Below are 17,893 nucleotides of genomic sequence, written 5' to 3'. Positions count from 1 at the left end.
CTTAGCCTGGACTTCAAGGATCCTTACCACCTGGCTCCCAGCATGCTCTTCCTGCTTCCTCCACTCTCACCTGCACCCAAGTCACACCCTGCTGCTGGCTCTTCTGAGGATGCTCTTTGTTGCCCTGCCTGCACTGTTCCCTCTTGCCTGAATGTTACTCCTCCATTTCCTGTCCAGCCAGCTTCTAATCATCTAATCATCTTTAGCTAAAAATAAGGCAAAGGTCAGTGCTTGACAGTCTATGAGCTGAAGAAAACTAACATTTGAGAAAGATTTTTAAGAGGAATTTACAAAATAGGTGCTTTCAAAAATTTTAGTTTGGTAAACCAGAAAACCCCGTTAACCAGAAATTCTCTAAGGTTCATTTATTAAGTACTTCATATATATCAGGCACTTAAAACACATTTTTTTCTCATTTAATATTCATAACAATCCTGTTGGTTTGACATTATAACCCCATTTTAGAGCTGAAGAAACTTAGGCTAAGTAATTTGTCTAAGGACACAAAGTAGTAAATGATACAGCTGAGATCTGAAAACTGGTCTATATGACTCCAAGGCATGTGTTCATAACAGCTGACCACTGTGCTATGTTGCCTCACGTCATGTATGTTTGCCTGTTGGCTCTGATCTGACCTTGGTGTAAATGCATTACCGTTCTAAATTATGCACTGGGTCAATGTTTACGTTCTGCTATGGGGTTGTTTTTTTTTTTTTTTTTTTTTGGCGGTATGCGGGCCTCTCACCGTTGTGGCCTCTCCCGTTGCGGAGCACAGGCTCCGGACACGCAGGCTCAGCGGCCGTGGCTCATGGGCCCAGCCACTCCGCAGCATGTGGGATCTTCCTGGACCGGGGCACGCACCCGTGTCCCCTGCATCGGCAGGTGGACTCTCAACCACTGCGCCACCAGGGAAGCCCTGCTATAGGGTTTTAATGTCAGCTCCTAGACTGAAGAGGTTAAATGATTTTCAGCACACCACCTGGCATGGCACAAAGTGCAGCTGTGCTGTGTGATGAACCCGGTGGCTTCCGCCTGACCTCGGCCTCTCATTCGTTCATCAGACGCCACAGAAAGCATCTGCTGACCACCTGCCACATGTGAGACAATGTGCTAAACTTACTCCCTTGTCTTCCAAGAACTTGATTACATCTTAGGAAAGCATTCTGGCAAATCTGACTACCTGAGTGCCTCTGGACAACAGGTTGAAATGTCTGCTTTAGAATAAATGAACTGATGGCTTTCAGGGGTGCACGCTCTCCAGAGAAATCCAGGCCCCTCAGCCCCTATGGTTGAGTTTGTCCCTTTTTAGTTACTCAATAGGTCTGCTAATGCCTATAAAACACATACATATACACGCACACACATTTAATTCAGTAATTCCAACTTTTAGGAGTTATTAAAATAAATATCCTTCCTGGATCAGTAAAATTTTCCTGGCGCTAAGTGGTGCCTATGAACAAAGGAAAGGCTAATCTGTGATTGAGAGTGGTAACCTATAACCATTAGAATACTATGGGTTATAGGCTGAATTGTATGCCCCCAAAATGCACAGGTTGAAGCTCTAATCCCCAGTACTTCAGAGTGTGATTATATTTGGAGATAGGGCCTTTAAAGAGGTAATTAAGTTAAAATGGGGTTGTTAGGGTCACAGAAAGAGTGTGATACACCAGAGCCAGACACATGCATAGAGAAGACCATGTGAACACACAGGGAGAAGGTGGCCATCTGCAAGCCAAGGAGAGAAGCTTCACAAGAAACCAAACCTGTCAACACCTTGATCTTGGACTTCTAACCTTGAGAACTATGAGAAGATAAATTTCTGCTGTTTAAGCCTCCCTGTCTGTGGTATTTTGTTATGGCTGCCCTAGCAAATTAATACACAGAGTGAAATCACAAACACCATAAGGATAACCTACAGATCCTACCAGCATTAAAACTGGTGCTCGAGGGCTGCTTTGTTCAACCAATAATTTTTAAGTTTTTCCTCTATATTAGGCCCTCAACTAGATGTTAGCAGACTATATAGATAAAGCTTCCAGTTAGTAACGCTAACTTGATGAAAGTGGCTTACACATTTCCCCTCTCTGAAAATGTGTCCCCAGGAAAACACCAGTCACCATGAATTTGTGAAGAGAAGTCACAGTAACTGTTCCTTCTCCCAAATATCCCATAAAATTCAAGAGATGTAAAAGTCACCTTCTCCTATACCAACATCTTCCAAGGAATAAAATGATCTTACCCAACCCTTCCAGTTCTTGAACTACTTCCTTCCAAACAGGCTCAATATGGATACAGCTAAAGCACCAATCTGAGGTGATCTTAATGAGGTAGGGTTTCTTGAAGCTATCTGGAACCACTTCGTTCACATAATGTGAAAAGTGCAATAAATACTTTTCATCAATTGAGTCTCGCCGTTCAGAATTAAAAGGGAAGTGAAAAAATGGTTCATCAAAATAAAAATTCTCATGGAAATGGCGGAAGCGATACTCTCGCTGCTGCTTCTGGTGGCCCTGGTTCTCCCCGGCATCTCCGTAGTGGTCATAATGTGATCTCTTTTCTTCATTGGAAAGAATCTATAAAGAAAGGGAAAAAAAAATTAAGAAATCCGGGAAACGAAGAAAAAAAAAGAGATCATCTAAAGGACTTTCCTGTAAGCAGCTTGGAAGACATAGGAAAAAAATAAATGTAAAGATACAACACAATTAGATGTTTTAAACACAATCACTCAATATACCATGAAACACTTCTCTTAATAGAAAAATTAAGTATTTCAGAAACAAAATACTTCAGTTGTGTAGCTACTCATGATCATCTTGGCTTTAAAGATTCTGAGCTATCACACTACTAAACACGTCAATAAAGCAAAGAAAACTTAATATAACTTTGATCGCTAGGGCTCAACCTCGAGAACGTTGACTCAGTCATACCATCTAGGTTGGAGTCATTCAAACGAAGGTATGGAAAGCTGAGAACACCAAAAAGTAGCCACAGGATTGAATTCTGTGACTGTATGTTAGCTGACTTTGTCTTACTTAGAAGTAACTTTGACGTCTAAAATTCAAGAACCTGTTTTAGGATGAAGCATCATTCTATAAGCCAAGCACTGTCTGTGGAAGAACATTACCCTACACAAATCAGGAAGCCATGGACTTATCTTTCTTGCATATTCCAGACCAACTTACTTAACCTGATACGTTGGAAAACTGTTAAAAACGTTGTGTTTAAATGTATTTGTAACCTTAATTCACTTTAATAAATATAGGCAAATTGTTCTGTGATTCTTTAATATAAGTTTCTAGTATATGTGCTGCCAAAGTGAGCATGTAACATAAGGAAATAGAGACATACGTTCAGGGTGACTCTAAAATTCCATTTAAAGCCTTTAAAATAGGTCAGTTTTCCTAAGAGCTGAGTGTTCAGGTACTAGTTTCAACATATTGGATGTGGCCAAATATGTTGTCTCTACCATCACCTAGAAACGGGGTCAAGGGCATGGGGAACATGCCCTCTCCGAGAGGACTTTACCAAACTGATCACCTAAGATATATTTTATAAGAGCTAAAAGATACATCACAAAGTTTGCCACGATACCTCGTAAGCTTTGCTAATCTGAATGAACTTGTCTTCTGCTCCAGGATCTTTGTTTTTGTCAGGATGCCTGAAACACAAAGGGGCAGGCAGTGAGGACGGATTTACTGTTCTACACATGGTCAATTGACATCTTCGTACACACAGAGGCAAAGGGAAGGGCATTCTGTTAGGACAGTTTCTTCAAAATGGGAGAAGCAATTAGTTGCTTCACGTGACTACAGTAAATAAACTGTGAACAAGCAATTTCTTCCCAAAGCGCTTCAGCTGGGCACATGTTCAATGCACCAGATAGCACTCCAGGCTCTCACTGAGGAAGGGTGGGATGTGTATCTGTTTTTACACTGCTCCCAAACACTGCTGGAGCTCAAGGGTCAAGTCACTTATCCGTAAGAACCAACTTCTTTTCCCAGGATGGCAGCATTTCATCCCAATGTTAGAATGGTATCAATGTAGGTATTTCTTCTGACAACTCAGGTAGACAAAGCAAACAGTTTTTAGGATATTCCATGAATTTGTTTAGTAACAACCATGTTCCAAATGGTATCTTGCTGCTGATGTTCAAATTAGAACATTTTAGTTTTCACTATTCCCCTGGTTATCCCACCTGCCTGATTGCCTACTTACAAATGGATAATAATTACAAGGCCACATGTTTTAAAATGTGAGAAAAATCTAGTTTGTACAAAGTGATTTCAACTAATATTGGAACTAATATTTGCTATTATACACAGTTGGCAATTAACTGTATCCATCTTGCTGCCATATATTATTCTGTAATCTTCTTGTACTGGTACCAATTTCAGCTTTGGGGATTCTAAAGTTTTGGAAAGTAGGGGCTGGGTTTTATTTCCTTAGAACCGTTTAAGATCTAAATCAGTGTTTTATACCAACTGATTTTTCAATGTTCATTTTATTAAGAGATTCTATTACAGAGCTTATTTTTTTGTAATCACTCCTGCTAACTTCTAGTACATTTCCTCTAGCAAAGGTTCTGGAAAGAAACAATCCACTGGGAAGCAAATGACTACTAAAAACAGCACCAAGTATATCGGAATAAAAAAAATTTACAACTTGACCAACTTATTCTAGCAGGAACATGTTTGAATGAATTACACCAATATTCTGACTTCTCTAAAAATAAAAAACCTTCAAATTATTGGCTGTTGAATTTAGACATCATTCCTCCCTTAAATATTTAATCCTGTTACGAATATTAGTAGGGAAAAAATCTCAGCTAGATGTCAATGAAAATAATGACTTAAGGAAACAAGATGGTGGTTCCAAAGTATGTTTCTGGATGACTGGAAAAAAAAAAGTGCTTTCAATGTTCCAACTTAGGCCAAAGGTTGAGAAGATAAAAATTATGCAATTGCACAAATGAAGATTTAACATACAGAACTCTGTAGGGGAAGAAGGGAAGGGTAGGAAGGAGCTTTTAAGGAGACTGAACCAAAGACAGACTATTGAGACCTGGGTTAAAACCACAGATCCTGAAACAGAGGAATCCAAGGCCCAAGAACAAGGAGGATACCATAAGACGGTTTTAGCTTATAAGGAATATTTTCCTTATTACAGGAAGATACCACAAAGTTGAAAACATTTAGAAAAGGATAAATTCAGCTCTAGGAAAGTACCATCTAATGCTATTTTCAGTGTACATGAAACATTTCACAGACTACAATATTATACACACCCTTTAAATTTCAAAGTGAAGAAAATACTGTACTTGGTATCTACTGGCTGTCTAACGCTACCTTTAAGGGAAAAAAAACAAAGGTAGAAAAAGTAATACAGGAAAGTATCAGACCAATCAATTACTGTTGGGGTGAATGACTACATTATACCCATTTGCTTCAAATCAAATTTTATGATGCCTTTTTCTTGGGGTGGGAGGAGTTATTCTGCCGGTGTAGATGACAAAAGAAAAGTACCGATAATAAAACTTAATTATTGGGAGAGAAACAGTTTTTCTGAGATAAAAAGTAATTTAATATGGTTTCTGGACTACCTGCCCTTTGTTGCAAAACCTCTATATATCCTAGCTCCCCCCATCGCCTCCTCGGAGCAGTTCTCTCAGGATTACTTGAGATGCTGCCTCTCGGGCTTGAAGCCCTAAAAATTCTTGCCAAATAAAACTCTCAAAAAAAAAAAAAAACCCACCAGAGGTTTCACCAAGCAAAGGGAAAGCTCTTGAGCAATGTAAGAAATACTATTAAGTGGTGAAACAGCAGAGGAAGGTTACAAATCCAATTCAATAATGAACCATTCCCCACTGTGACAGCTCATTCTGAAAAGACAAACTGGGAAACTGCTATTTTCAGTGTACAGCTGACCCTCGAACAACATGGGGCTCAATGGAACTGCACAGTTCAAATTCATGTTGTTCAAGGGCCGACTGTATATGAAACCATTATGAAATGAAACAAACTGTTTCATTGATAAAATGCTGCCATGGCCAAAACAGCAGAAAATAATAGTACAGTGAAAATACAAAGGTGAAGTCAAATTTTAGACTTTCATTGGATCAAATTTTAGACTTTCTATGGTGACATATTATGCCTAGAGAGACTCTAATTAAGGAGGAGAAGCATATGATTTATTTAATTAATATCATAACACCTTTTTTAGCTCTGGAAGATAGAAAAGTCACAGCTGTACATTTTAATAGATCCCACATAACCAAGCTATCATTTCTGCTTTCAAATTGTGTCAAAGGCCATATCCTGTCCAAAAGAATATTGCTACCTTGTGAATTACTTCAAAGGCCACACTGTGTCTAAAAGAATGTTGTTACCTTATGAATTGCAGATTTATGTATTTTGCTTTAAATACAAAGAGGCAAGCGTCTGAAATGATGTAGAAAAAAAAGCAACTTTGCTGTAGAGTCCCTGGAAAGAGGCCATGCATAATCAGAGATTGTGTTTTTAGTATCCAATTCTGGGTTCCTCATGATATGAATATATGGTCTAAGATAGTTACATATTCAAAACATTCAAAAGTATATTTTAAACTATCTTTCACCTTTACTGCAACCAACTGAATACTCAGACGCATCTCTCACTGAAGAAAAATGGTGTCAGGCACAGTCATGCACAGCCTGCAGTGTCATCTGCACGTGGCAGCTTTGCTCCTGCATAACTTCCTACCCACCCAGACACTAACCCACTCACTCTCGCTTCTGCCCAGATGGGTAAGTGATTAAAAAAGAAAAAAGCAGGGCTTCCCTGGTGGCTCAGTGGTTGAGAGTCCGCCTGCCGATGCAGGGGACACGGGTTCGTGCCCCGGTCCGGGAAGATCTCACATGCCGCGGAGCGGGTGGGCCCGTGAGCCATGGCCGCTGAGCCTGCGCGTCCGGAGCCTGTGCTCCGCAACGGGAGAGGCCACGACAGTGAGAGGCCCGCGTACCGCAAAAAAAAAAAAAAAAAAAAAGAAAAAGAAAACAGCAATAAACTACCTGCTGGTGCGGAAGGTCAACCTATGGAACCCACAGGTAATACAGACTTACCAACCGTGAGCCTAGTTCCTCCCCGGAAAAACAGGGACAGCAATATCCGCCCCCAAAGGGTAATTATAAGGTTTAAATGAGATAAACAGCGTAGAACCTGGAGCCTAGCATGCAGTAGGTACTTGATGATGGCTCCCATCCCAGACTTCCTCTCCTTACTTCTGGTTGGTCCACCCAGCTTTAGCCGCCTGTATCCTCACCATCCCTTCCTCCTCCTGCTGCTCCCCTCCAGCTATATAATCTAGCGCTTCTACTGTGTCATGTCCAAGGCATCGGTGGAAGAAACTGATGTTTGTCCAAAATAAGGTTTAAATTTATTGCTAGCCTGCTAAATCACAAACACTTGCTTATTCCCCAATGTCTACAGGTAAAATTAAGAGTTTTCTATGTGATAATTTTTTAAAGTAATGTACTCAGTTCCTGAATATTCTTACTAAATTGAGGGCAAAAGCTCTTACTATAAAATTTTTTTGAAAGCTTAAAAATTAATAATCTAGACAATAGGACTGGATAGTGTTCCGTTTAGCAACGGCACTCATAAAGAGCTACTTTACGGGGCTTCCCTGGTGGCGCAGTGGTTGAGAGTCCGCCTGCCGACGCAGGGGACACGGGTTCGTGCGCCGGTCTGGGAAGATCCCACATGCCGCGGAGCGGCTGGGCCCGTGAGCCATGGCCGCTGAGCCTGCGCGTCCGGAGCCTGTGCTCCGCAATGGGAGAGGCCACAACAGTGACAGGCGTATCGCAAAAAAAAAAAAAAGAGTTACTTTATGAATCACGGGAAGGGCAGCTTATCCACTCTTGACTATATATATAAATATATATATAATTTATAATATATATTAAAAATATATTTATTAAAGTTTCCTCCTACTTACTTTAACATTAAATAAGTGAACAGTATCAAGGCAATTCTTTAAGCCAAAGAATTCCTAACAGGGGGTTTCATAGTTAACAGAGGCTTTGGATCTCATCACTAAAAATTCTAGAATCACACGAATACAAGTCCTTCCACATAAAATACGTTAGACAAATATATATTATATATTTAATGAACACAGAAACAGAGACAAATAAAAGCTAACCATAATTTAGGCTTCATTCTCCTGCTAAAACTGCTTAGCTTATTTTAAACTGCTATTTCTTTGTTTCACCTACCATTCCCGGGCGAGCTTCTTATAAGCCTTTTTAATATCAGCCTGACTGGCTGTTCGGCTGACCCCTAGGACTCTGTATGGGTCAAAATCCAACGCAGACAGAATTTGCAGGATCAGAACCAGAACTATCAAGAACTGCCAGGAAATGCTCAACTTTTTCACTTCCATTTCTCTTCCTTTCCAGAGCTGAAATGATTGAAGAGGCAGTAAGTTTTAGTGGTAGAAATCTGGAGAGTCTTGCTTTCTAGGTAAAGGTATAAGATATACAGATGAAAAACAAAACAAAAGATACTTTGCAGGAAAAGTGCCAAGCTGTTTGACCACATCTTCTTAAATGAACAATCTTGCTACTATTTTTGAATATCACAAATAAGAACTATTATAGATGAAGAGATGAGCAATAAGAATAGCAACTCTCCAAAATCCTTGTATCAGAAAAGCTTCAGAAATGACTGAAAACGAATGAGAAGAAGAAATAATAAGCAAACGTGGGAAAACATACACAGGGAAATCAAGGCAACTACATCTCAAATACACTATTTCACTTATTCTAACAATAATAGTTTAAACTTAAAATATGTGGTTAGAGAATACCTCACTGAGCACATGCTAAACAAATTCATGAAATCTTAAGATTTACCATGTGCAAAACTACAAAATGAGATAGTTGTGATGCTCTTGGGAGTTAAACAAGTATAAGAATGAAAGTGAAATACTCTAAAAAAAAAACTGCAGTTACAACTTTGTGTGCCCCAATTCTATTCTTTCTCACCATGCCCATTCAAACAAGAAAATAAGAAGCTGTTCTTTAATCACTAGCAATACTGTCATTACAAATGGAGACCTCAGATGAAAAAAAAGTGGTGAGAAAAATTTTAGTTTGCCATGTGAAGGGGGATTAATGGCAAAGATCGTAGACCAGGCATGGTCTTCAAATGTTAAAGCTCCAGCTCTGGTGAGTGCAGTGACTGAATTCACTGTGGATTTTGGAAATAATCCTGGCTGGTAAATGAACAAGGTAGTGCTGTACTGCAGGGACATTTACACTCCAGGAGTATGATCTTTGTGATATCACACAATGATTTTTCAAGGGCCATATCTTGGTTTCTCACAAATCACTAAAATTTTAAGGATCAAGTATCTAATATGACACCTTACTTAAGGGAGGCAAAGCTGTAACATTGTGGATTTTGACAAGTGGGAGTCTAAATCCTCAAGAAATTGACTAATCTGATGGCCACTGTTTAGGACTGCAAGCATGCTGAATAAAATCCTAAAACAAACCCGTTTCTTTTCTGTAAAGTCAATCTATAACCTATTCTCTCACAAAACACATACAGCACGCTAAAAACTGAGAAGGTGATGTAGCTACTAATTAAGCACATGGACTCTGGAATCAGACTAACATTGGGGTCTGTCCTCTACCACTTTATGACCTTGGACAAATTACTTAACACTTGCTAAGCCTCATGTCCTCCTTCATAAAATGGGGGTAAATAATACCACCTTGAAAGGATCAAAATGGGAGTTAAACGTATGTAAAGGATTTACTGAGCACGGGGTCAGCAGCCAATAAGCGGTATTTACTGCCATTATTTTTTGTACCATGCAGTGCAACCAGTGCCTTATTCAACTGTGTCAGTCGCCTCCACTTAGAGGGCCCAAGTGCCGGGGGGCTGTGTTCTTTTGCTGACAGCTCGACGGTGCCGGCCTCAAGGCAGGAAACAACCTGCCCAACAGGTAGGCTATCGCCCTCGGGCAGTATACCCCGGACCAGGCAGCCGGTCCCAAAGACATGGTTAGCTCTGAGCCCCGCCTCGAGCTCCCCCCGGAGGTCGCAACCCTCCAGGAGACAGCCGCATCCCTCGCCGCCCCCGAGAACCCTGGGCCAGGCCCTATCGGCTCCGGGTTCCCCCCGGGCCCAGCGGGGACCGGGAACGAGGAGGAACTGACGGGAGATCCCTGAGCCCGCCCGGCCCCGCCGCGTCTGCGGCTCCGCGCGTCACGCCGGGAAGTAGTTACCTGGAAAGGGCACCGTCCTAACCGGCTGCAACGTCCCTGCTCCACTTACTCCGCGGTGCCGAGAGCCTCCGGTCCACACCAGCGCTCGCCGGGGCCTGGGGAGGGGAAAGAGGAGGGACGAGCCGGAGGGCAGTCACGTGGCACTTAAAGGCCCGGCGCACCGAAGGCGCGGACTGAACAGTTCTAGGGCTTCAACTTTGAAAATCTGTTTTGACCCTTGCCACCCGCCGTCTGCGCGTGGACCTGGCGCGGTTGTCATAGGAACGAGGCTCGCGCTCCGGCTGGATCCAAAAGGATGGTGGCGACCAAAGAGGCTAAAACGTCCTTCCTAGCGAGGCGAAGTCGCGATGCATGATGGGATGCCAAAACACCTCCCCTTCCCAGGGAGGAGTTTCCACTTCTACCAGGAGATGGCCCTTGTCTAACAACAGTTGCTGGGGTGGGGAAGCAGTCGCTGGTCCCTATATTCTCTTTAACCCTATTCATAGAATCCTAGAGCGTCAGAGTTGGAAGGGACCTTAGGGATCGTTTCTAGTCCAACTCCACCGTATCCTGATGGGGGAGATTGAGACCCAGAGACGGGCAGGGACTTGCCCAAGGCTTAGAATCCAGGACTCCTAATCCTATATAACCAAAAGCGATCTCCACTCTAGAATGTACCAGGTCCTGTCCTAAGCACGGGAAAGGGATATGTGTATGGTGATGCTGGTGGGGGCGGTGGAGGAGGGGCACAAGTGAGTGAGGTAAACTTTCATTGAGCCAATGACATAGGTTCCTTGGGGATGTAAAGAAAGAGATTTCATGTCCTCCTGCCCTGCTTATTTAGTCTTTATCTCCTTTGCATTTATCACTATCTAACATACTGTATCTTTTATTTATTTACATTGTTTATAATCTGTCTCCTCCCACTGGAATGTAAGCACCTAAAAGCAGGGCTTTTTGGACTTCCCTGGTGGCGCAGTGGTTAAGAATCCACCTGCCAATGCAGGGGACACAGGTTTGATCCCTGGCGTGGGAAGATCCCACACGACGCGGAAGAACTAAGTCCATGCGCCACAACTACCGAGCCTGCGCGCTAGAGCCCATGAGCCACAACTACTGAGCCCACGCGCTACAACTGCTGAAGCCCATGAGCCCTAGAGCCCGCACGCCTAGAGCCTGTGCTCCGCAACAAGAGAATCCACCAAAATGAGAAGCCTGCGCACTTCAGCAAAGAGTAGCCCCTGCTTGCTGCAACTAGAGAAAGCCCGCGCGCAGCAACGAAGACCTGACACAGCCCAAAATAAATAAATAAAAGCAGGCCTTTTAAAGTCTGTTTTGTTCGTCTCTATATTCTTGGTGCCTCTACAGACCTTGGCACAGATAGGATCTCAACAAATATTCGGGAATAAATGGATGAATGGGGCTGAGGTTTCACTGCTCAAGAGAATACATTCTAAAGTGGATTCCCGGTTGTGTGTGGACCTTGAGCTGGGCTCGGGTTTAAATCCCACCCGCCTCTGCCACTTACTACCTCTGTGATCTTGAACAGTGACTTCACTTCCTACAGCCCCAGCGTCCACATCTGGGAAATGGAGGAAAAGACTATCACCCTGGTAGGATTGTAGTCAGGGAGAAATGAGGTAATACAATGTAAAGTGGCTAGCACAATGTTTTTTTAATTGAAATATAGTTGACATAGGAGCAATTTTTGAAATGAGGAAATGAGCCGTACAAACGGATCAGAGGACATGATTTCTGCCGGTTTTTTTCTTTGTGGGAGGTGCTAGGGTGGGAGGGAGGGAAGAGGGGAATGGGAGACCTATAAGGTGGACTTGGTTGCATGAGACAAGTTTGGCAAAGTAAACCAGGATATCTGGGCACGGGGCGGAGACTTATGGTTTCATTGGGGGCAGGGCAGGGGGCTAGAGGGGAATCATGCCCAGGAGAGGGTCGAATGGGGCGGGACAGACCATCGCTCCAGGCATGACAGTCTCTTACTAGAAGAGTAACCCACTCCGAGTCTGCGAAAGCGAAGTGGTAATGAATTCCCGCAGGGGCCCTTGACGGAGCTGCGCGGGTGTGCCCTGGGGGCGGGTCGCACCCTGCGGGCGTGGCAGGGCGCGGGGCCGGAGCCGAGGGGCTAGAGGTAGTGAGGTGGCGGGGCCGGAGGGCGGTGCAGTAACGCTGGGGTGGGTTTCGAGGGCGGTGCCTGGGGGCGGGACCCAGGGGCGTGGGGAGATGGGGCGGGGCGGAACGCGGTAGCAGGTCCCGGGGCAGGTCCTGAGGAGAGGGCGGGGCTCGGCGGCCGAAACCCGGAAGCGCTCAGAGGCGGCCGGGGCCTCTGCCGTCTGTCCGACATGGACGAGGCTGACCGGCGGCTCCTGCGGCAGTCCCGGTTGCGGCTGGTCGGCGAGCTGCAGGTGGCCGCGCTCTGGGACGCTCTGCTGAATCGCGAGCTCTTCACCCCCGACATGATCGAGGACATCCAGGTGCGGCCCACCACCCCCCCAGCCGGCGCCCCCAGCTTCCCGCGCCGCGCACACTTCAGGTCACAGACGGGGACAGCGAGGCCGCGCGGAGAGGGTTGCTGAAGCCACACCGTGACTTAATGGCCGAGCTCCCGCCCTCTCCTCTCGCGTCTGTGCCATGCAGTACCCGCTCCATTTGGGGAACCATTGTCAGGGAACCCCGTTTTCCCGGAGGGCGTCGAGCCCACTAAATTGCCCAGAGGAACCAAACAACCCCAAACGCCTTTTCGAGGGTTTGCTAAAGCGATTCCATCAGAGTACACCGTTAGCTGCTGCAGCGGTGTACTGTTTTTTCCTCTTCTAACGTGGAGGTTCAGGAAACCCATTTGGGCGGTCAGACTGCCTGACACTGTATCCTCTTCGATCTGCAGTGTCCTGGGCTGTGAAGTGGGGACAACAGCAGTACTGTCCTGAGGGCTAAAAGAGATAACGGGTGTGAAACAGTAAAGTTTCAGGCACAGAGTGAGGGCACATCATATGGTAGCTGGCTGTGCCCTGTCCTCCTTGGCCAGCCCCTCATGAGTTACGATTATGTTTTGTAAGGGGTTTGGAGATGAGGGGCCTACTGCAGGTAATGAAGAGAATAATAAAGTCAAACATTTGAGGTTCTCTTTAAAAGCACTGTCATGTCTTTGGCTTATTTGACTCTCCCCACAGGCCTGTGAGGTCAGGAGGGAACAGGAGGTTTTTTTTTTTTTGCGGCACGCGGGCCTCTCACTGTTGTGGCCTCTCCCGTTGCGGAGCACAGGTTCCGGACGCGCAGGCTCAGCGGCCATGGCTCACGGGCCCAGCCACTCTGCGGCATGTGGGATCTTCCCGGGCCGGGGCACGAACCCGTGTCCCCTGCATCGGCAGGCGGACTCTCAACCACTGCGCCACCAGGGAAGCCCACAGGAGGTATTTTTTTACCACAAGATACAGTGGGAATGTGTGGCTTCCTAGAGGCCCTTGCACAGTGCCCTGTGGGCTGCTTGCAGGCCAGTTTCTGCATCATCCAGGAACTTGGCCTGATCCAGTGAGGAAGTCTTTAATAGGATAAATATCATATGGAAAATTGCCAATGAATAATAATATTACAAGAAGTCTTATGAGCATCTGCTGTGTACTGAGGAGTGGAAGTGATTTGAGGCCATACCCTTGCCATCAGGTACATTCACAGGAGTCATAAACTCGAATGTCATTGGAGGCCCAATGGGTGGGCACTAGAGCGGGCAGCCTCTGCCCTGCCCCCCAGCTCCAGATGAGTATGGTTATACCAGAATGTTGGCCCAGTGTTGCCAGGTTAGGGTTTTTTTTTTTTGGCTACGCTGTGTGGCTTGTGGAATCTTAGTTCCCTGATCAGGGATCAAACCCAGGCCCTTGGCAATGAAAGCGCAGTCTTAACCACTGGACCACCAGGGAATTCCCGAGAAGCTGGAAATCTTGATTTCGATGTCGAGTTCCCTGATTTTAAATGTTAGCAAAAATAGCACAGGGAGCTCTTCTCAATATTCTGTAATAACCTAAAGGGGAAAAGAATTTGAAAAAGAATAGATACTTGTATGTATATAGCAGAATCACCTTGCTGTATACCTGAAACTAACACAATATTGTTAATCAACTATACTCCAATATAAAAAAAAATGTTAGCAACAAATTTGGAATTTTTAAAGAATGTCTTATGAACAATGGGCCACCATTTTGCCGCCCCTAGTATGGCGGAGCCACATGGATCTGGGCTGTCATCTGGCTTTGTTACATATTAGCAAGTTGCAGCACCTTTCTTAGACTCAGTTTCTCTCACCCATAAGGTGGGGATAATTGTAATTTAACCCCTTAAGTTTGTTGAGGAGGACTAAATGAAATGATGCATTTAACACAGTGTCTGTGAGTGTTCAGTAAATGTTGAGAGAAACCAAAACACCACGATTTACTTGCAGAGAAGTAAGCATGCAGCTAATTTTGCTAATGAGAATTAGCTTCTCAATGAAGGTCTGTGCTATTCAATATAGGAGCCATTAACCACATGTGGCTATTTCAATGTAAATATGAAGTAATTAAAACTGAACAAAAAATGCAGCTCCTCAGTCATATGACCCAAGTTCTCAGTAGCCACGTGTGGCTGATGGCTGCCATATTGGACAGCACAGATAACATTTCCATTATCCTGGAAAGTTCTCTTGGACCACGGTGCTGTAGGATATTTGAGGACAGGGTGATGTCTTATCCCTGTGGAGCTTGCCCAGAGCTGGGCCTCAAAGGACAACCAGCAGATAACCTGATCGCCGTCTCGTTGTCTGGTACCACCATCCTGACACCTGTCAACCTGGATCATTCCTGCAACTTCACAGTCCACCCGATCAATGCCCAAGTCTTGTCAATTTCCGCTCCTTATTTCTCTGGTATGTCCTCTCGCTTTTCTCCATTCCAGCTGCAAAGTCTCTGCCACCAACTGACTTGGCTATGGCCCACTCCCTGCCATTGTCCACCCTACCCCCAGGATGATTTTTAAATTTTTATTATTTATTTATTTTTAATTTTTAAATAAATTTATTTATTTATTTTTGTCTGTGACAGGTCTTTGTTGCTGTGCACGGGCTTTCTCTAGTTGCGGCGAGTGGGGGCTACTCTTCATTGCAGTGCATGGGTTTCTCATTGTGGTGGCTTCTCTCGTTGCAGAGCACGGGCTCTATGCGTGCGGGCTTCAGTAGTTGTGGCACGCGGGCTCAGTAGTTGTTGCTCGTGGGCTCTAGAGCGCAGGCTCAGTAGTTGTGGCACTTGGGCTTAGTTGCTCCGCGGCATGTGGGATCTTCCCGGACCAGGGATTGAACCTGTGTCCCCTGCATGGGCAGGTGGATTCTTAACCACTGTGCCACCAGGGAAGTCCCAGGATGATTTTTTAAAAGGCATCTGACTCTGTCACTCCCTTCTTTTTATTTGTTTATTTATTTGGCTGCACCGGGTCTTAGTTTCATCACTCGGGATCTTCGTTGCAGCTTGCGGGAACTTTTAATTGCGGCATGCGAACTCCTAGTTGCGGCATGTGGGATCTAGTTCCCTGACCAGAGATCGAACCTGGGCCCCCTTCATTGGGAGCGCAGAGCCTTAGCCACTGGCCTACCAGGGAAGTCCCCGTTACTCCCTTCTTAAAACTCTTCAGTGGCTTCCACAGCTTTCTTGACACAACAGTGCAAAGGTCTCCTCTCTCACTTTGTCTCCCCCCTTATGTCTCTCATTTCTCTGAATTCACTACTCACTTCCTAATGTTCCCTGGGGTCTCAGCTAAGATAGCCCCTCCTGGAGGCTTCCCTGACGCCCCAAGGCTGAGTTGAGTGCCCCTGTACCCTTCCAGCCCCATGTGCTTTCCCTTCTGTCACTTCTCTCTTTGCTGTGTCGTTGATGTGTCTGTTCACATCCCCCGCTAGACGTTTGGTCCCTGAAGACTGCGACGCTTTGCTGCTGCATTTTCAGCACTTGGCACGGTGCTGGGCACACCGCAGACACCTCCAACATACTGACTGAAGAGATAAAGACTGGCAGGTGGCACACGCTCAGTGCAACTACAGGCTCAATGTTTGCAGAGGTGCCTGATTATTTAGACTTAGGTAGATGGGGAATGGGGGGACAGGGTGAGATTCGCAGGAAGGCACGTGGATAATAGTGCCATGTCTTTCTTTCCAAACAGCGGGCAGGCTCTGGGTCTCGGCGAGATCAGGCCAGGCAGCTGATCACAGATCTAGAGACCCGAGGGAGTCAGGCCCTTCCTTTGTTCATCTCCTGCTTAGAGGACACAGGCCAGGAGACTCTGGCTTCGTTCCTGAGAACCAGCAGACAAGCAGCAAAGCAGGATCCAGAGGCCATCAGACCCCTGAACCTCAAGCCTGTGGTGCTCGGACCAGTGAGCCTCAAGCCAAAGGAGCTGAGAGGGGCGGAGCAGGATCCGTCGAGGCCGAGCCCAGGAAAACTCGCTCCGGTGGTGCTGGGGCCTGAGGAGCTCTGGCCAGCCAAGCTCAGGCCCGAGGTTCTCAGACCAGAGGCCCCCAGGCCAGTGGACATTGGTTCTGGAGGATTCAGCGAAATCCGTGAGTACCAAGAGTGGGTGGTAGGTGGGTGTGCTGAGCGGTCATTGAGGAGTGACCAGTGGTACAGCTGGGTAGGGTGAGGCTTAATTTAATTTTGCTGTTGTCTTTCTGAGTACTCGTAGGGGATGGGTGGACTGTTCTGGTAGGTCTTCAGGAGAGCCCCTGCTCTGAAAAGCAAGTGTTGAAGTCTGTTTTGGATGTTGGAGGTTTTGATCAGTATTTCCAGATCAAGCTATTGTTTAGGATTTTGCCTTTGGCTCCAGGTGGGTGGTATGGACTAGCCCAGGCCTGGGGGCAGGAGGGAGGCAGCTGCCCCAAGCAGGCACCGTACATACCCTTACCTCCTTCCCTCACAACAGCCCTGCAAGGCACAGGAAACTGAGGCTCAGGGAAGTTAAGTCATCACCCAAGGTCACAAAGCTGCATCCGGTAAAATGCAGAAATCCGAAGAGTGCAGCTGGGTGGTTTTTACCTATGTGTACACACAGATAACCAAACCCCAGATCCTGAAGACACAGAACATTCTGTGGGGGTGGTGGGGGGTTGTGGTGGTGAGATGAATTGGGAGATGGAGATTGACATATATACACTAATATGTGTAAAATAGATAACTAATAAGAACCTGCTGTATTAAAAAAATAAAGTTAAATTTAAAAAATTGCATTTTCTACTTAAGGAATTTAAACAAAACAAAACAAAAAACAGACATAGAACATTCTGGTGTCCTATCACACTCTCTTGTACCTCTTTCCAGTCTATTCCCACTCTTACCCCATCCAAGGGAATCACTATTCTGAGCTCCGTTGTCATAGATCCCTTTTGCTTGTCCTTGAACTTCAATATAAATGAAATCCTATGTAAACTTTGAGTCTGGATTCTCTTGCCATCATTATGTTTGTGAAATTCATTCATGTGGTTGTGCGTATCAGTAGTTAGTTCTTTTTCATTACAAGGTAGTTCTTATTCTGAATCATCCACAATTTATTTAACCATCTCTTGTTGATGGACATGTGGTTTTTTGTTAGGGCTTCGTTTCCATGGCAGCACATG

At 45.2% G+C, this 17,893-nt stretch overlaps 2 protein-coding genes across 6 annotated transcripts in view; one reads left to right on the top strand and one right to left on the bottom strand.

Moving 5' to 3' along the window:
- Window positions 1-10,608, bottom strand: part of DNAJC16 (DnaJ heat shock protein family (Hsp40) member C16) — a 37,523-nt gene extending 26,915 nt beyond the window's left edge. Inside the window, exons 1-4 of the mRNA XM_067721274.1 lie at window positions 10,273-10,608; window positions 8,252-8,436; window positions 3,592-3,658; window positions 2,240-2,573 (exon numbers count right to left, since the gene is read on the bottom strand). Of these exons, the coding sequence (XP_067577375.1) occupies window positions 2,240-2,573; window positions 3,592-3,658; window positions 8,252-8,418 (568 nt within the window). The 5' untranslated portion in view covers window positions 8,419-8,436; window positions 10,273-10,608. The remainder of the gene's footprint in view (window positions 1-2,239; window positions 2,574-3,591; window positions 3,659-8,251; window positions 8,437-10,272) is intronic.
- Window positions 10,609-12,150: 1,542 nt separating this feature from the next.
- The window catches only part of CASP9 (caspase 9), a 30,707-nt gene continuing 24,964 nt past the window's right edge, over window positions 12,151-17,893 (top strand). The window contains exons 1-3 of one of the 5 annotated variants that reach the window (XM_067721299.1): window positions 12,151-12,291; window positions 12,645-12,743; window positions 16,447-16,843. In XM_067721299.1, coding sequence (XP_067577400.1) covers window positions 12,726-12,743; window positions 16,447-16,843 — 415 coding nt within the window. In that variant the 5' untranslated portion in view covers window positions 12,151-12,291; window positions 12,645-12,725. Of the gene's footprint in view, window positions 12,292-12,555; window positions 12,744-16,186; window positions 16,345-16,446; window positions 16,844-17,893 lie in introns of those variants that run through there. The other 4 variants (XM_067721310.1, XM_067721324.1, XM_067721317.1 and 1 more) reach the window with 4 other exon arrangements.

The sequence above is a fragment of the Pseudorca crassidens genome, chromosome 2 (genome assembly GCF_039906515.1).
Source record: "Pseudorca crassidens isolate mPseCra1 chromosome 2, mPseCra1.hap1, whole genome shotgun sequence".
Classification (NCBI taxonomy): Eukaryota; Metazoa; Chordata; class Mammalia; order Artiodactyla; family Delphinidae; genus Pseudorca; species Pseudorca crassidens.
This window is presented reverse-complemented; position numbering and strand designations above follow the sequence as displayed.